Source organism: Amborella trichopoda, chromosome 11, assembly GCF_054954075.1.
Source record: "Amborella trichopoda isolate Santa Cruz 75 chromosome 11, AtrichopodaSantaCruz75HAP2 v2.0, whole genome shotgun sequence".
NCBI classification, from domain to species: domain Eukaryota; kingdom Viridiplantae; phylum Streptophyta; class Magnoliopsida; order Amborellales; family Amborellaceae; genus Amborella; species Amborella trichopoda.
Window position 1 is genome coordinate 25,913,887 of NC_142346.1, and position 20,319 is coordinate 25,934,205.

At 37.0% G+C, this 20,319-nt stretch overlaps 1 protein-coding gene and 1 long non-coding RNA gene across 2 annotated transcripts; both read right to left on the bottom strand.

Annotated features, from left to right (window-relative positions):
- Positions 1-3,911: 3,911 nt before the first annotated feature.
- On the bottom strand, positions 3,912-17,226 carry LOC18425841 (TonB-dependent heme receptor A). Its single transcript, XM_011631128.3, has 2 exons — positions 17,094-17,226; positions 3,912-4,429 (listed from the first exon to the last, which is right to left on the bottom strand). The coding sequence occupies exons 1-2, from the start codon at positions 17,164-17,166 to the stop codon at positions 4,209-4,211; spliced, it is 294 nt and encodes a 97-aa protein (XP_011629430.1). The 5' UTR covers positions 17,167-17,226; the 3' UTR covers positions 3,912-4,208.
- Positions 6,745-14,487, bottom strand: LOC148779817 (uncharacterized). The gene is made up of 2 exons (XR_016044972.1): positions 12,921-14,487; positions 6,745-12,824 (listed from the first exon to the last, which is right to left on the bottom strand). It is a non-coding gene; the product is annotated as an uncharacterized LOC148779817 (long non-coding RNA).
- Positions 17,227-20,319: the final 3,093 nt, after the last annotated feature.

The following is a 20,319-nucleotide window of genomic DNA, read 5'->3' on the forward strand; positions in this document are numbered from 1 at the left end:
TGTCACACAACTTGCTGGCCATTGAGATAATAAACACATGTACCTTATCAAATAACTCTGGGAAAGACACTTTCAGCGGACAATCTCCAAGTCATTTGTGATGCTAGAAGGATACTAGATTGCTCGCCCCTGTACATCAATGGATATTTGACTGAAGTAAAGGCTTACATAAAAGATACCTTTCCAAAAGATAGACCTATTTAAACCGTCTCTCCCACCCCCAATCCAAAAAGAAAATCTACCAATAACATACTTAACTGTCACAACTTTGCACCATAACTAATCTTTTAGATGAGAACTACGGCACCACTTGTATAATAATGCCGGATTCATTGGAACAATCTTTCTAATGCCCATACCACCTTCTCTTTTTCTTTTTTTTTTGAAGTGTAAATCCTATCCTCTATCCAATTGAAGAAGATGAAATTTTTTTTTCTACACCAAAGGATCCTCACATAAAGTTTCACATCATTTTCTCAATAAACTTAGCCACTTCTAACGGGGTTTGGATAAGTGACGTCTGATAAGTAGAGAGGTTTGCCTAATAGTATCTAGGCAAAGTAACTCTCCAACCCAAAGACAAGTAGCTTCCAAAAGTCTAATTTAAATTGAACTCGTTGAATGACCTTATCCCAGCCACATTAGGTCCAAACACATTCGTCAAGCACCATACAAAAGAATCATGACCATTAAAAAGAATAAAAATAGAACGAAAGGATAAATCCAAAACATGTCCCATTAATACATAGGAGTTCCAAATAGATAAAAGGTCTCTGGAGAGGACAATAGAAGGAACAAAATAAAAGTCTAATGGGCCACTGCCTCAAAAATTTCTAAGAAAATGCACATCAAGAGAAGCAATACTACAAATCAATTTACGCAGCACCCTCCTCCTCCTGACATCACCAAGGCACCGGACATTCCACGAGATCATTAAGGATGAAAACCTCCACCCCCTAGTGGCCCAGTGGCACCAGTAGCAAGTGGGTCAAAAGACAAGTCAGCAACCAGATCATCAACCTCCTTTTGCAATCGATTGGGAGGCCTCCGAGGACAGGGATTCTGAATCACCGGGACATCGACCAGAGCAATCGCTTCTTCCACCAACCTAATCTCTCATTTGAACTGGACCTTCATACCTTTCAGCATCTTAGCCGCTCACTCTCAAGCCACACCCCTCTTGAAGGCCTTGATGGACCACTTTGCAACGTTTGGGGGAAGATCCTCCTCAAAGGAATCTAAAGACTCTGTGACCAGGATAAGCCTATAAAAAAGGAATTGTGTCTATCCAAAATATCTACACCTTATCTTTCTATCTCTCTCTTTTAAGAAAGTTTCTCTCTCATGTTTGATCTTTCTCTCCCACATTGTGAAAGAACCTAAGGGTTTAGGTTATGAAGTTCTTCTCTCTTCTATCTCTCAAATTTGGATTTATGACTAAGGGTTTTAGGGTTTAGCAAAAAGAGAATCCATCTCTCTCAAACTAAGTTGTTAAAAGAATTCACCTAGGGTTTGAGTTTGTGATCAAAGGGGTTCATGTTTCATTGGCATGGTTTGGCCGAAATTTACTTTCTCGGTTCGAGATTGAAGCTACACCGTTGATCCTATGCCATAGGATAGTGGTGACTCAGTGTAGGGTGTAATAAACCCAGTTGAAGTAATCTCCGACACTCTTCTTTTTGTTTCTTGCAATCTTATATTTTATTCTCAAACATAGTATATAGTTGTTTCAATGACATCAAGTTATTAAGATCTTGGCTCTATTGTTATGTTGATTTTATTAAAATTTATTTTATTATAAAAAAGACCATATGCAAGTGATTTTTTACCAAAAAAAATATATATATACATATAATCCAATAAAAAATCACATAAATTTTTCTTTTAAAATAGATTCTATGCACGGCTAAAATAAAAGAGTGTGGTGATCGAACCTGCATGTCTTATGACGGGAGAAAGGCAAAACAAGATGGGTTTAAGTACTTTTTCGAGGGCACCCATCCCACCATCATAATACCCGCCGCCTTCAAATCCTCTAAAAAAAATTTTTCGGGTATGGGTACAGGTTCAATTGGAGCCGACCCGTTGCCACCCTAACAGACCCCTTATTAGTTTAGAAACCAAGGTCCAAGGCTGATCCGATGCATCAACACAAGTATTCTTGTCGACACCCAAGTTGCTGGAGGAGGACTCCTTCGAAGACGAAGGGAACGACGACACAAACACTAGAGGGGATGCCCCCTGTTCTCAACCTGGATAGAAACACCAAAATAATCACTGGCTACCTTTAAGATAATCTTATTTGGGATAGGGGTGCCTAGTGTTGGCTGAATCTTCAACCAAAGAATCCCAAAGGTCAATCCACTTGAGATTATCTAGTCAAACTCAATGGTAGTGAACACCTCTTTGGTCCAAGCCTAAATAAGAATACCCAAAATTTTCACCCAAGCGGCAAAAAAATGGATGAGAAACTCATTGTCCTGATTAGACTATTTTTCGCCATTATGAGAACACCTTTGAACCTCCAGAAATGTTGTTTAAGCACCCATAAGGTATCGTTTTTGTTCAAAAAGAATAAGAGCTTTGCTCGGGAGCGCTTGCCAAGACTCCAAAGCTTTTGCTCCAATGTCAATAATTTTAGCCCCATGGAAGTCCAAAACCTCTTCCTTATGAGAGGGCACAAAAGAGGGAAAACTCAACTTCTGGGATGCGCCAAGACCAAAGCAAATCTCCTTCCATTTTCCCCAGGAGTCGGAGCACCACGAACCATTTAGCCAGTAACCCTATGCAAGCCACCAGACAAATGGTTAGAACCAGAACCCCCACTAGAAGGTGAATCCTATTTTCTCCCTTCACAAAAAGCACCCAAATGGCCAGAACTGGGGCAACTTAAACCAAACCTCATAATCAATAGCTAAAGCACAAAAGCAGAGAAAGAAGGGCCAGAGAGGAAGGAGGGCCAGAGAGGACAGTAGATAGAGAGTGAAAGAGCTCCGCCATCACGCTTACCTCTCAATCCGTGGGACGGCTCTTTTATGGACCACTAGCTACGCTCTCTTAAGCACTTGTTGCATCACAGATGTTAACAAACATCGGTTTCATACTCCATGGAAAATCATATGCATCAACAAATTCCCCCTCAGAAAGAAAAACAAAAAACAATCTCAATGGTCTCCATCGAGACCCCTGGATCTAACAACGGCCCTGGAACACTGAAGGAGCTTGCATCGAAATTTAATTTTGCCAAACCCTAATATAGAAGATGAGACAGGAAATTCAATTTTGCCAAACCCTAATATAGAGGATGAGACAGGAAAGTGGGCACGCACCTGCTACGAACAAGCTCACAATGCAAGAATAAGCATTGGAGTGATTCATCATCACATTTGCCCAGCATGCATCTATTCATAACATAATACCGCAAGGCATGAGATAGTTGACAGTAATGGCCTTGTTATGAATGGCAAGGCGCCCAAAAACCCTGGCTCTAGCTAGCCTATCACTAGCACCGCGAACCAGGCAAAGTGAGGCAAACCAATATTTATAGGCATACACTGAATTCACCAGGGAAATTGGGAGCCAAATCATGGCAAATCTCCAGGATTGGGTATGAACACCTCATAAAGAAGTGCCACGAGTCCTTGAAAGAATCATATTAGATAAATTACTTCTAAAATCATGGCTTGACAAGCCAAAAATATTTCTTCCGCATAGATAGCCAACAGATATATCACAGATACAGAGAGATGCATTCTCTTTACTGAGTGGGATACAGTAGTTTCTGTAGGTCCTGCATTCTAACAAAGTTCTTCCACAAACACGTACACCAATTAAACTGAAATTTAGATAGTGTCCCATGCATAAATGCCTTATTACTGGTACCCAAAAGTCAAAGAACCAAGAAGAAAGACTTCAAAAGAAGAAAGCAATGCATTATACATGAAGCGGAAACCACTGTTTTAAAAAGAGGAAAGCATGAAGTGCAGACCAAAGAGAGGACCAAAGAGAGTTTAACACCAACTTTCCTTGGGCAAACATATATCCAGGCAAGAGTGCATTATTCATGACCAAAAATTTACCTCTCCCAAAAATTGGAATGTATAAGAAACAAATTCAACTAAAATTACATTGCATTCCGTTTCTGTAACAGTGTCAGAAACGGAATGCAATCTCCACATTTATTTCATCCACTGAAAGATAGTGATAGATCAAGCAGAGGCGGTCTTATTTTGCTGGAATATGACTGCATATACTGGGACGAATACACCAATGCCAAAGCAGGTCCACACCATAAGAGTCATCTTCAGCTTCTGATGCTTCATCCTGTCCAGGTTATACATGTGCTTTGCGTGAAGGTAATATGGCTCTGAGTGATCACCATGTCCTCCCCCCATTTTCTTGATCCCAGTCGAATGTATCTCTCGTGAAACTGTTCCAGATAATTTGAAAGTCAAACGAAAGACCAGAAGCATGGAGTGTAGCACTGAAACAAAATCTAATTTAGCATAGAATTGTTTGGATTGGAGCATATTAGAGGGTCTCCTATGCATCATGCGTAGAGGATTTGAACAGAAGAATTATTGATGGATACATCAAAAATTCCCAATAGTGCATCACTTCTTGAGCTGCATTCAAGAAAGTCAAAGGTATACATAGGCCACTTCAGCTATGACATGCAATATTCTTGTTGGTAATTCAGGTTCATAGGAGGAAAGGAAAATAGCAAAGAGAAGAAAAAAAGATGTGGATCCTGTAAAAACCATTCATTTCTCTCCTTTGGTTACACAGAAGGACCAGCATACATGACACGTTCTAATAAAATGGCATATGATGATCAATCTAAATTCTATAATCTCACAGCATACATGGATTCAAGAAATATCATTCATATACCAATACCTAGTCTCCTGTCAGAATCAATAGAACCAATGGCCATTTCTTAATCAAAGAACATAAAATACAAATAATGATGGAAATCACCTAAGAGGTATGAAACAGCAAGTATCAAAATTTAATAAATAATGTCCATCATATTGTTCTTTAGATCCCTAATAATGTTCACATGTTAAGAGACTATTTATCTTTTGTACATGGAGGTCACAATCATTCTTGTTCCTTGAATTTCAAAATGGTTTAAAGTGGATGTTGTCAAAGAGTCATTGAATAGATACAAAGTTCAAACAAAGAAAAATTCTCAAACTTCATGACTCACCCCAAGCCATCCAATTTGACAAAATGATTATGACCTCCATGTATCTATTAACTTCCCTTACAATATGAACAAAATCGCTCATGTAAAAATTACAAAGAATGCCCTTCGCTTCTTATACAATCCTCGCCAGTTTCCATGGGCTAGGATTCATTCATCCCTTGAGCCCTCTCCTGGTATTTAAGGAGTCTCCTGTAATGAGTGGGGTATGACAGTTAACTAGTCCAGCACTTTTAGAGTTGCATATACTGCAAAAGTGCTTCACTGTGGTACCATCTGTATTAGTGACGAACCCATCATTAATCAGCAAGCCCTTAGTTGCATAACCTATCTATGTTATAGGATTTGTACATTCCTTTCCTTATCATCCAATGGTTGCATCATACAAAGAAAGAGATTTTCATATAATAACTAATTCAATGTTAAGGATTAATAACTAATTCAATGTTAGGGATTTGAACATTCCCGTCTTTACATCCTAAGTATATTAACATTGGATGGAAGTGTGATCTATTGTCTCAAGAGCAGATTATTACACATGGACATTTGTATTCTTGTACCTAAAGTTTTCGATGGTTATTAACAAGTATTTTGTCCTTGAAAACAAGCCAACAAATGGTAAAAGTGTAGGTCTTCATTCTCAATAAACTCTGCATCTCCAAGCAGCTTAAGATAGATAAAATGAATAGAAAATTAGCTAGATGGTTCCAAGTCCTATGTGATTGTGTCCTCCTATTGCCCTTTACCACCCATCATTTCAGATTTTGTATGCAGACCGGATAAGACCCAACATTCCATCTAAGATCAATATTCCAATTTGTACTATGCGGGCCTCCGAAAATTTGCTTCCACTGCTATCACGAAGTGAATTCTAGAAGCTTCTCAGCTCTAATATATCTTACCAAATCAGCATCTCTGGCCACTACTGATAATTGTCTTTAGACTTACCTTCATATCCTCTCCAAGTGTCTAAACATTAGTTGCTTTCTTCCATCTACCATCATTTTACACTTTCTGATAATTGAGAGCACGCGCTCACTCTTGGAGACAATCACAAACTCAAGGTTTTCTCTTATATATCATTTCACATATTCATCCACAGGTTACATACAAGTTACATACACTCGTTCCTTTCACAGGTTGCACATATCTACAACCACATGCACACATCATTTCAATACATAGAGCCCATATATATAAGTGTTTACAACAAAAACTACCCACTACTTACGGGATTGGATAACAACAAACCATTACCTACATGGTTGGATAACAACTACCCATTAACACATGAAGAGAGAGATAACTACCCACGATCTTAACTACCCCCACATTCCACATTTACGTAGAGAGAGACAAAGACACGACTCCACATCTCCTATTATTCAGCAACATCTACTAGAAGAGAGAGAGAGAGAGATAAGAAAGACATGCACATGCACCCCACATCTCCTATTATTTTGCATCATCTTCAACACTTCCCCTTGATGCAAAATTTCATCTTTTTCCTTTAAATTTCTTGTTCTTGCTTCTTGTTTCTTCTTACTTCTTCTTTTGCTTCTTGCTTCATTTTCTTCTACTTTTTATTTTTTTTTAATGTTGCTTCTTCTTCTTCTACTTGCTGCTTGCTTCTTGCTTCTTGCTTCTTGCTCTTGCTTTTGCTTTTGCTTTTGCTTTTGCTTTTGCTTTTGCTTGCTTTTGCTTTTGCTTTTGCTTCTGCTTCTACTTCTTTCTTCTTGCTTCTTCCTCTTCTTCTTCTTTCTTTCTTCTTTTTTTTTTTTTCAAAAAAACACTTCTTTTTTTTTTTTTAATGCCTTCTCATGGCATTATCATACCTTTTCATGACATGACAAACTAGGACTTCAATGTTCTGTTTTTCTAAACACAATTTATTTTTTGTGCCTTCTAATTAGGCACCCTTTTTATGCCTTCTCATTAGGCACCCTCATGCTTGTTCATGGCATCATCATGCCCTTTCATGACATGACAAACTAGGACTGCAATGTCCTGTTTTCTAAATACAATTTCTGTTTTATGCCTTCTCATTAGGTACCCTCATGCCTTTTCATGACATGACAAACTATAATTGCAATGTCCTATTTTCATTTTTTCAAAAAACGTTTTTCCTATACCTACACTATGCATGGATTTCCCATCATGCGTTTCCATGGCACGACATACCAGGACTGCAGTGTCATGTTTTTCTTTTCTTTCCCAAAAATCATTTTCATTTTTCCTATGCCTACATAGGCATGGATTTCCTATGAGGACTACTCGTGTCCCCCTTTCAAAATTGTTTTTTTTAAATCTCATTTTCTGAAAGGTTTTGCAAAAACACAACATCAAGAGCTCTCCAAATTTGTTTCCCCAATTTCTTTTTTATTTTTATTTTTTACATCTCCATCTTTTTTTTCCAAGAACATCACATCTAAGATTTTTTTTTTTTTGTTCCTTTTTTTTATTGCAAATCACCTAACATTTTAATCAAAATATTTTTTTTTCTTTTTCAAAATCACCTTGTTTTTTTTATCAAGACCCAAATGTTTTCATTTTAATTTTCCAATACTCATAAAATTCAATTTTGAAAATTGGAATCAATAGTTGAAAAATATTTGTACTACTATGGTGTGCCATATGGAATAAAGCACGAAATTAAATATAGAAATTTGAATTTTGATCACCTTTCCCTTGAATTTTTTTTCTGACCTGTTGGATTAAATTTCCACCCCAATTTCTTTGGCAACCTGTGATCTCCTTATCTCCTTTTTGGCAACCTTAGCTCTCCAATGCCTATATTTTTCGTAACCTGGGCTCTCCAATGACAATCCTCAACTTGGGCTATCCACGCCAATGCCTATCTTTTTCTTTTTTTTCACAACTTAGGCTCTCCACGTCAATGCCTATCTTTTTTTTCACAACCTGGGCTCTCCACGCCAATGCCTATCACCTTTTTACAACCTACGATCTGATACCATGTTGAAAATTTTATGGACAAAGCTCTGATGCCACTGATAGGCACTTCTTTTTAAGTATGCGTAGCTGCTACCACTTTGGGTTATTTCGCAAAGCACACACTCACTCTTGGAGATAAACACAAACTCAAAGGTTTTGTCCACATATATCATTTCACATATTCATCCACACGTTACATGCACTTGTTGCTTTGCACATATCTACAACCACAAGCACAGGTTGCACATATCTCATCCTACAATGCCCATTTATAGGCGTCTACATCAATTATGCAACCACCCACAACTTACGTGACTGGAAAACAACTATCCATTACCTACATGATTGGAGAGATAAGAAAGACACGCACATGCACCCCACATCTCCTATTATTTTGCATCATCTTCAACAGGTTAGGATACCTGGCTTTCACTCAGACAACCCAGTCTCAAACACCTAGTTGAAATTTTATGGACAAGGCTCTGATACCACTGATAATTGAAAGCATGCACTCACTCTTGGAGATAATCATAAACTCAAGGTTTTCTCATATATATCATTTCACATATTCATCCACAGGGTACATACAAGTTACATACACTCGTTCCTTTCACAGGTGGCACATATCTACAATCACAGGCACACATCATTTCAATACATGGGGCCCATATATATAGGCGTACACAACAAAAACTACCAACTACCTATGTGATTGAATAACAACTACCCATTACCTACATGATTGGATAACAACTACCCATTAACACATGAAGAGAGAGATAACTACCCACGATCTTAACTACCCCCACATTCCACATTTACTTAGAGAGAGAGATAAGGACACGACTCCACATCTCCTATTATTTAGCAACATCTACTTACAGAGAGAGATAAGAAAGACACGCACATGCACCCCACATCTATTATTTTGCATAATCTTCAACACTCCCCTTGATGCAAAATTTCAACTTTTTCTTTTAAATTTATTTTTCTTGCTTCTTGTTTCTTCTTACTTCTTCTGCTTCTTGCTTCTTTTTCTTCTACTTTTTTTTTTTTTTGCTTCTTCTACTTGCTTCTTGCTCCTTCTTCTTTCTTTCTTTCTTTTTTTTTAAAAAAAAAAACACATTTCTTTTTTCTTTTTTTTTTTTATGCCTTCTCATGGCATCATCATGCCTTTTCATGACATGACAAACTAGGACTTCGATGTCCTGTTTTTCTAAACACAATTTCTTTTTTATGCCTTCTCATTAGGCACCCTCATGCTTTTTCATGGCATCATCATGCATTTTCACGACATGACAAACTAGGACTGCGATGTCCTGTTTTTCTAAATACAATTTCTTTTTTATGCCTTCTCATTAGGCACCCTCATGCCTTTTCATGGCATCATCATGCCTTTTCATGACATTACAAACTAGGACTACGATGTCCTATTTTCATTTTTTCAAACATCATTTTTCCTATACCTACACTAGGGATGGATTTGCCATCATGCCTTTCCTTTGGCACGACATACCAAGACTGCGGTGTCCTGTGTTTCTTTTCTTTCCCAAAAATCATTTTCATTTTTCCTATGCCTACATAGGCATGGATTTCCCATGAGGATTACTCATGTCCCCCTTTCAGAATTATTTTTTAAAATCTCATTTTTGGAAAGCTTTTGCAAAAACACGGCATCAAGAGCTCTCCAAATTTGTTTCCCCCTTTTCCTTTTTTTAAATCTCCATCTTCTTTTTCCAAGAACATCACATCTAAGATTTTGTTTTTGTCCATTTTTTTATTGCAAATCACCTAACATCTTAATCAAAATATTTTTTTTTTTTTTTCAAAATCATCTTTTCTTTTTTTTTTTATCAAGACCCAAACATTGTTTTCCTTTTAATTTTCCAATGCTCATAAAATTCAACTTTGAAAATTGGAATCAATAGTTAAAAAATATTTGGACTACTATGGTGTGCCATATGGAATAAAGCAAGAAATTAAATAAAGATATTTACATTTTGATAACCTTTCCCTTGAATTTTGTTTCTGCCCTGTTGGATTAAATTTTCACACCAACTTATTTGGTAACATGTGATTTCCTTATCTCCTTTTTGGAAACCTAGGCTCTCCTATGCTTATATTTTTGGTAACCTGGGCCTCAATGCCTATCCTCAACATGGACTCTCCACGCCAATGCCTATCTTTTCTTTTTCACAACTTGGGCACTGATGCTTATCTTTTTTTACACAAGTTGTGCTCTCGGCACCAATGCCTATCTTTTTTTCCTTTTTTTTGTTTCATCCAGAAAACAATCAACTTGGAATCAGAGCACAAGTTGTGAAAAAAAAAAAGAAGATAGGCATTGACGTGAAGAGCCCAAGTTGTACAAAAAAAGATAAGCATCAGAGCCCAAGTTGTGAAAAAAAAAAAAATAGGCATTGGCGTGCAAAGCCCAAGTTGAGGATAGGCATTGGAGAGCCCAGGTTACCAAAAATATAGGCATTGGAGAGTCTAGGCTGCCAAAAAGGAGATACGAAGATTACAGGTTTCCAAAAAAGTTGGTGTGCAAATTTAATCCAACATGTCAGCAAGGGAAAGGTGATCAAAATTTAAATCTCTTTATTTAATTTCCTGCTTTATTCCATATATAGCACACCATAGTAGTCCAAATATTTTCAACTATTGATTCCAATTTTCAAAGTTGAATTTTATGAGTATTGGAAACTTAAAATGAAAACAATGTATGGGTCTTGATTAAAAAAAAAGGTGATTTTAAAAAATACATATTTTGATTAAAATGTTAGGTGATTTGCAATAAAAAAAGGAACCAAAAAAAATTTCTTAAATGTGATGTTCTTCCAAAAAGAAGATGGAGATTTAAAAATAAACAAAAAATAAAAATAAAAAAAAAGGAAACAAATTTGGAGAGCTTTCAGAAAATGAGATTTAGAAAAAACATCTGAAAGGGGGGGACATGAGTAGTCCTCATGGGAAATCCACGCCTATGCAGGCATAGGAAAAATGAAAATGATTTTTGCGAAAGAAAAGAAAAACAGGACACCGCAGTCTTGGTATGTCATGCCATGAAAAGGCATGATGGGCCTAGTGTAGGTATAGGAAAAATGATTTTTGAAAAAGTGAAAATAGGACATCATAGTCCTAGTTTGTAATGACATGAAAAGGCATGATGATGCCATGAAAAGGTATGAGGGTGCCTAATGAGAAGGCATAAAAAAGAAATTGAGTTTAGAAAAATAGGACATCGCAGTCCTAGTTTGTCATGTCGTGAGAAGGCATGATGATGCCATGAAACAGTATGAGGGTGCCTAATGAGAAGGCATCAAAAAATGAGAGGGCATAAAAAAGAAATTGTGTTTAGAAAAACAAGACATCGAAGTCCTAGTTTATCATGTCATGAAAAAACATGATGATGCCATAAGAAGGCATAAAAAATAAAAAAAATAAAAGTGCTTTTTTTTAAAAAGAAAAAAAAAGAAGAAGAAAGAAAGAATAAGAAGTAGAAGAAAGAAGAAAGAAGCAAGAAGAAAGAAGAAAAAAGAAAGAAGCAAGTAGAAGAAGAAGAAGCAAAATAAAAAAAAGTTAAAGAAAAAGAAGCAAGAAGCAATAGAAGTAAGAAGTAAGAAGAAACAAGAAGCAAGAAAAGAAATTTAAAAGAAAAAGATGAAATTTTGCATCGAGGGGGAGTGTTGAAGATAATGCAAAATAATAGTAGATGTGGGATGCATGTGCGTGTCTTTCTTATCTCTCTCTCTCTCTCTCTCTAAGTAGATGTTGCTGAATAATAGGAGATGTGGAGTCGTCTCCTCCTTATCTCTCTCTCTAAGTAAATGTGGACTGTGGGGGTAGTTAAGATCGTGGGTAGTTACCTCTCTCTTTATGTGTTAATGGGTTGTTGTTATCCAATCATGTAGGTAAGGGGTAGTTGTTATCCAATCACATAGGTAGTGGGTAGTTTTTGTTGTAAACGCCTATACAAATGGACCCCATGTATTGAAATGATGCGTGCCTGTGGTTGTAATATGTGCAACCTGTGAAAGGAACGTGTATGTAACTTGTAACCTATAGATGAATATGTGAAATGATATATACGAGAAAACCTTGAGTTTGTGATTATCTCCAAAAGTGAGTGCGTGCTCTCAATTATCAGTGGTATCAGAGCCTTATCCATAAAATTTCACCACATCTGACCATAGGCCTGCTCTCTCCAATACCAAGCTCTGTTTTTTGGATTCTTCTATCCCGAATACCATTCTCCAGATCATTCAAATATTAGGGATTTATTGTCCAATTTAAACATCGATGCCCAAACCAGCTAGACTTTTGAGTTCACTTATCTCCTACTACTCAACAAGATAGGACCTATTTCTCTAGGCCCTATTAGTATCTTTCTGATAAGTGCTTCGTAGATAACCAATTAATTTTGCATATATTGGCTCTGAAGATCTTGGAAAAGGACATACATCAAATAAGTATGCTAACTGATGAGGATCATAATCTTGCTGCCATAAAATTGTTAACACTTTATGCCTCGCGAGCCATCTGTGTAACAGTTAGTGAAGCATCCCATTGTAAATAGTATCATAACAAGGAAATACCTGTTTTCTTGCCTTAGGACCTGTATTTTCACTACCCGCTCCAATGCAAAAGATACTGGCCAACACTGCTTTGATGACCAACCCAATTATAACCAAATGGTAAAAATGATTCGTTTTAAGCTCTTCCCAGATGTTGGGCCTCAAGTTTTCACCACACCAACCTCTTTCTATCATCCGTAGGAACTTTGTTCCATATGTCATCTCCTACAGCTCCAGTGTGAAGATGTAGGCCTAAAAACTTCGTCGGAAGCTCCAGAATTTTGCCTCAAAAAACTCGGGTTACAGTCTCCAAAAGTCCTACCTGCTCCCAGCACAAAGGCATAGCACAAGTTTTCTCCATGTTAACTCTTCAGCCAGATGGCAATTCAAAACATCTTAACATAAACTTTACAGCTAGAGCTTGTCCAACTGGCAACCCTCTATATATGATTGTATCATCTGCAAATTGGAAGCAAGAGACATTTGGCAAGCCGGTGATGGGAGAGAAGTGCTCAATCCACTCCGAAGCCAGTGATGGGAGACAAGTGCTCAATCCACTCCAAAGTATGCCCCTCCTTGATAACATGCTGAGTTTTCTGCAATATTGGTAAACAAAAAGGGGAACAGTAGATCACTTTGTCTAAGGAACCTAGAGAATAGCCTTTGGGTTCTCAATAGATCAACACTGAAAAAATAAAACAAAAACTTTACCATCCAGTAATTTACAGCAAAACTTCTACGATTTCATGACAACTTAATTTGCTCTATCGAATAGCAGTTCTTTCAATCATTTGCCCAAATGATTACATTCAATGATCTTCCATGATAATTAGCAATAAAGTCACACAATTGACCTACATCAGCCTTCTGAAAAGGGAAGCTAGCTGTTAATTTTGACTACAAAAAGGTCATATGAAGCATTTGATCGTCTGATTACACTAAATACCTAATAGCTCCACCAGTGCCCTCCTAGATTCTCTTTCCTACATTCAACAAACTTTAGAGCATTCAACATTCCATCTAGATGAGTTAAACTAAAACATGAACAAACCAGCCAAATGCTGCTTCTGTTACTCAATTTATTGAACAAATTTACTCTTGCCAAGACTTTGTCTAGTCATAGGATCCAGACACAGGGAAAGGATTTAAACATGACAACGTACACAAGTATTTAAACTGCACCCTATAAGGATTAAGATCACATCCCTACACTTTTAATAACTTCAAATCTATTAGTATCCTCAACTTGACCAATAAGTTCTTGGACTCCACTACATCTTATATTAAAAAATCAATAAATGTGGAGAACAACTTTGCAATGTCAAGGAACAGGTCCAGACACCAAAACCCAAAAAGGAACAACGGCTAAGGTTGGTACTTATCTATGTTTTAAACAAGAATATCTGGAATTACAAAAGATTACATTTACTAAATGGAAAAGTATTTTTAAGTTTGCAGTCACTGAATCAACATTTTAAACCCTGAAACAGCTTTGAAAGAGTTTAAAGTCCCGGTGACTTTGTTCTCATATCTCTTATCTTAGTCATATTTTAAATCCAGAAGCCACTTCCATTATTATATGGAGATAGTCATGTAGTCCTGTTGTGGAACTTCCAATCCTGCCAACGCTTTTGCGTTGGAGGGAAAAATAAATGACGCGCGAGAATAAAGGGTTAGGTGAGGTAACAAAATGAATTTGCAGCCCAGGATGATGGAAATCAGGGAAATTTATGGTATTGACCCCACCCCACCCCCCCCCCTCCCACCACCACATACACACACGGCGGGAGCCTTCTTTTCCCTCTTTTCCACTAGGTAAGCTAGGTCAAAGTTGCAAGTCTTCCAATTCAACAATGGTGAAACCCAAGGGAAGTAATTATATGTAGGAGAAGCTCTGGTACATAAAGGAATAGATAAGAAGGATTTAGCAACACAATTGAAAAAGAGTTATGTAAATGACATACAAGATGGGAAGATTGTGGAGTCCACAAAGCCCAGTTAGTGTAGGCCCACAGCTCTCCAGGAAGATGAGTTAAGGATTCCAAAGAGAACCAAAAATAGGTGTGGTTGGTGGAGGGAAAGAGTAGAGTTAAGGACAACCCAGTTAAAGATTTTAGGGTGCAGAGCAGGGTAATCATGTTGAGAAGGACAAGGGCTCAGATGAAGAACCTAGTAATTAATGAATGGGAGTAGAATAAGAGAGATGAAAAATTTCAAAATACTCGAGGGAGAAGTCCAAAGACTTAAAAACAGAATCTCCTAAACTCTCTCAAGTTGGAAAACTTAACCGAAAACAGCCTGAGACTCATTTAGTAAACAAAAAAATCTCCTAAACAAGGAATTTCAAGTTGGGTTCGGAAGGATTAAAATGAAAACGGGAAAACTTGATGGAAGTATATAGAGGTTTCCAGACCTAAAGGGAGAGGGGAAGCAGGGGCAAAGGAAAATGACAAAGAGGTGAAGCCGAGAAGATACCCAGAAACAGAGTTGCGGGAATTCCAAGTGAGTGATGCTGGACAGGACGTGACTTGTAGGCAAAGGGTCTCGTGAAATGAAATGACATTGGGGAAGGGATCCAGTTTTACTTAGGAAAATAGAGACCAAAAAGGATTTTGGAGAGCCATGGATTCCCAATCTGGCAGTTAGAGAGAACCAGAAAGGGGAAAATCTTTAGGAGAGATGAAGTTGGGGCTGTTTGTCTATGGTGAATGTGAAGAAAAGCCGCCATATTCTCCAGCTTGAATTGCTTGTCGATGTTGTTTTGCAAACTGAAGCTATGGTGGTGCAGCTGTAACTTGTAGTAACAGAGAGCCATTGGAAAAAATCTTGGCTGGTGTAAATAAAGTCTAGCTTAGGTTTGGGAAAAAAAAAAGGAGAAAGGAGGAAATGTAGATGTCGCATGTTGGACCTTCAACTAATGCAGTTAATGCCTATATTAGCCGATAGCCATGCTGATTGGGAGGACAAAATGATTTCCTACACATTTGGGTTCATTTTGGTCAAGCCCATGTGAGAGATATGGGTGGGCTATGGAACAATAGAAAAGGCAAGATATGGCAGTGCCCATTCTCCAGATTAAGAGCTTTGCACGAAGGAAATTCTCCCTAGGCCCTCATCTTTCTGTATTGCCAATCCCCAGTAAAAATGTAATGGTCATCTCCAGCTGAGTTCTGCTATTGATGATGAACATATTCTCCTCAAAAGAATATCTTAAATTGTACTGGCCCTGTTTCGGATGCCTTGGGCTCATTCCAAGGCTTTAGTAAAGCATATTGAAGAATCAAGCTAGTTTAATGGAAGACTAGATTTTCATTACTGTAAAGGGCTATACTCCTCAGAGTCCTTCGAATAACATTGAAGGAACTGAACAAAAAAAATATTCAAAGCAAGAATTCAAGGAACAAAAGGCCAAAGAGGAGGTCAACTGGGTCATCAAACAAACCCTCATGGAAGGTATGAAACTGAAGGCGTAATTGAGGGATGAAGTTCATTACAAGTTTTAGACAAAGAAACCATTGTACAAGCATACACACAAGTTACAAAGTAGTATAGAAGATACAGCAAATACATGATACCAAAATTCCAATAATGAATTCAATTCAGGCAAGGGGAACTCCCAGAATCAGACCTCAAGATCAACTCATATAAACAAAGCTCTCATATCCTTGATGATTTTAATCTTCAATTAATTACTGAGGAAATTGAGTCCCATCCTTCAGTTTAAGGAAGCAAATTTGCTTTCTCCCCCAACATAAAAGCCTATACGTATCAGATCTAAAATCACCAGCAGAACAGCACGTTCATCATGAAAGATCTACAAGTATATGGAGTGTTGCTTGTTTGACTAAAGTTCAATCAAATTAGTTCACACCGCAATGAAAACATTTCAAAAGATTAAAGGCTCTAATGACAGTCATACATCAAATAATATATACTGCAAACCGATTTATATCAATCACAAAGGGAATCACTCCACAAATTTGGACCATCAACATAGAAGAAAGTGACAAATCAATCCAAGATATGCCTTTCGAACAAATGGACATATCATTAGCGCCAGAATTAAAAGAAACACTGTGTTTCTCTCTGCTACCAGATAATAAAAATTTTCCATATCCCTATGCTACCAAAATAATATCTTCTGCACTTATTAAATCTCCCATCTGAATAGCTTTGCATTTGAAACCTAAACCCTAGCTAACAAAATTTAAGGCTCTAATGAAAAGAATGAAATGAGCCAAAGCTATAAACCACATGAAGATTAACACAGAAATTGGTAGACAGCGATAGCTAAAACTCACAGCAGGACCCCAAAGTGCAACACAAAAAGGAAGTGGAAAATGATAGAAAATTGCCTGTTTTGCAGAGAGTGGCATTTTTGGTAGAGTTAAGGAGCTTGAGGCCGGACCTAAAACCGCTGAAAGCCATGATTTCTCTCTCTCTCCTCTCTCTCACTCTCTCTGCAACTATGCCCTAAAAACGAATGCTAATTGAAAGGTCATCGCTCCAAACTTTTTGTGTAAGAGAATACAACTACGAAATTAAGGAAATTTGTTTCATGCTGGCTGGATCGCATTTCTACACTATGCGGTCTCAAAGTATATTTAAAATAAGGGTGCAGTTTGTATAGAGCCTAGGCTCTAAACAATCAAATTAGAGCCTACCTTCAAATGGTATCGAGAAATGTAATTTTAATATTAAAAATTTTTGTAAAAGCTTTAAAATATATTTTTATATTTATGTATAAAGTTTAAAGCTTCAAAAATAGTATAGATCAACATGAAAACGTGAAAATCTTGAAAATTGACGGTCCAAAAACATGTTACAAAATACACTATTTTCAAAACTTGAAATCCATTTGTTTCTCACGCCCATGCATATTGATGTCGAGATGATCGATTAGAAGATATTTAAGCATCAAAATAACCTCTTCTAATGAAATTTTTGATGTAGGCTCAAATTTGATTGTTTAGAGCATCGGCTTTATAAAAATTACATAAGAAAACCGAAATTAATAAGGTAGGGAATAGCTTAGTACTTGTTTATGTATATCATACATGTGGACACGCTTTACAATCGTCCGATGCAATAGTTGAGAGTCCTGATTCTTTGCACAAAGTTCGCCAACGCTCTTGAGGGTCATTGAGGACGCGCACCAGCCGTCAATTCTTCACGTCGTAGGTCGAAAGTGAAAGGATTTTATCATTTGCGAAACTCTTTGTGAAAATTTTACATTAGACCTATTCTTAGACTTAGAGTTGGCCGTTGGGTTGGGTAAACTTGATTAGGGTTTGGGTCTAGGTCTGGGTTTTGGACCCAGTAGAACAGATCCATGTCCAAAACGCCAAGTCCAAGTTGAATCTGGGTCAGGTCGGGTCCAAGTCAACCTGATTCGGAATTGATCTGAACATAATTATACACACACATACATATGGTTATACATACATACATATATTATTATATATATTTAATACATATACATATATGATATAATTAAAATATCTTTTGAAATATATAATATTTTGATAAAGTTACGTGTGCGTGTGGATATTTGAAATATATTTTTTGAATATTTTTTTAAAATTTTTTGGTAAGGTTCTACACCCAGACCCGACCTGGACTTAAACTGGGTCAATCCAAGTTTTTGACCTGATGGCTTGGATCCATGTCCAAAACCTTGGAACCATGCTCGGTCCAAGTCCAGATCGACCCAGACTTGACCCCACCCCTAATTAGGCTACAAAAAAATTATTGGGATCAGACTACCTCTAACTAAGCCACAAACTTTTGTTAAAAACAAAAGAAGAAAAAAAAAGATAAAGAAAAAGGAAATTTATAGAGAAGGTTGCAACCTTAAAATGTAGAATTGCAGGTGCACCTCAAAAATCAATCATAAAAAGTTGTTTGGATGTTGAAAACCCATCTAATTAATCATCTCGACATCGAGATGTATGAATATGAAAAGAAAAATAGATTTCGAGTCCGTAAAATAGTGTATCTTGCAACACATTATCTGTACCGTCCATTTTCCTGATTTTCATGTGTTTAGAGATCTACTTGACTTAAACCATTTTTAGAGTTTAAAATTTTATAACTAGAGATGAAAATAGATTCTCAAGCCATCTTAAGAATTTTTTATATCAAAATTATATTTATGATAAAACTTAAGGGTGTGCCATGATTAAATTGTTTAAGGTTGCAACCTTATACAAAGCACACCCTTATGCTTAAATATAACATATACAAAGCACACCCTTATGCTTATCATATTTAGAAAAATATATGTTATGTAGAGTAATGATCTTATGAGACATTCCCACACCCATGTGTGTAGGAATTTAAACGATCATCATTAAATTTGGCACAGATCTTTAGAAAAGTCAGGTCCTTATATATTATGCAAATGTCTCATTTTCTTACCTTTTTTAATCTCCAAATTTCTCCTATTTAAGAACTAGGCAGCCAAATGGATGTCGTTTTGTTAATGAGAGATTGGTTCAGATATTGTGAATCCGAGTTACTCCACTTATGTATCTTTTTGTCTGTAGGCTTATTGACATCCATTGTATGACCAGTCTCTTACTTAGAAAATCACAAGTGGGTGGATTCTAGGGGGTTGTAGAAGGGTCTAGTCGGGTTTGGGTCGACCTTGACTTGGACCACACGCAACTGAGTCCTAGTTGGACCCTAACCCAGACCAAGTCCAAGTCATTAGACCCAAACCCAACCGGGTGAGTTACTGGTTTATATAAGAGTATACAAAAATTTTATTATGTGCTTAATAATAAATAAAAGTATTATAGGTTATTCACATGCTGAAAAGGCCTACTAGACTTCATATCTTCCGTTGTTTCCAACACGATCGCACACATTTTTTAGGAAATTTGCACAATTTTAAACACATAGCACAAATACCATAGGATCGAAGGCCTCTTTAAAGGTCCTATGTCTTTGTCTTGCTGGTTCAAATGCCAATAAGCACCAAAGAGCCATCGAGCCCATGCACCCAATCCCTCTTTCTTTGGCGCCCCATGGGCAAGCTTTCGAATTTTGTTGAAAGCCTCAAAAGCATAATAAAAATTTCAAATATTTAAGGCAAATGACAAAGCATGATAATCCATTAAAGGAGAATTCTAAACAAGCCTAGCCACCTGGACCGGGAAGTGTGGAGATCTCGAGGCCCGAGTGGAAAGACATTATAATAAATAATTTAATAAAATATTTAATGAAAAATTTTTTAAAATAAAAATATTATAACATCCAAACAGCCGAAATCTATTTCGTAAAAAACACTTTTCTCGAAATATATTTCATTGAAAATAAATTTTTCTAGGTAACAAACGCCCCGTGAGGGAACCAAAAATCAAAACCCTCATGTGCTAAACAAATAGACGCTATGAAGTTTCGCATAGGGGCAATCAAAATCAGGAGACTCACGAGCCAAGAAACATTAGTAAAAGTCAAAGAACAAACTCAACAACCAGCAGATGTTTGTGCCAGAAATCAAAGACAGAGAGAGAGGAAGAGATAGAGAGAGAGAAAAAGATTAAAAAAAAAAAGAAACTTTTGTCGGGTTAAACA

Coding starts and splice junctions, on each gene's coding strand:
- LOC18425841 (XM_011631128.3), bottom strand. CDS start 17,166: ATGGCTTTCAGCGGTTTTAGGTCCGGCCTCAAGCTCCTTAACTCTACC. Junction 4,430..17,093: donor TGCCACTCTCTGCAAAACAG/GCAATTTTCTAT, acceptor TATCTGGAACAG/TTTCACGAGAGATACATTCG.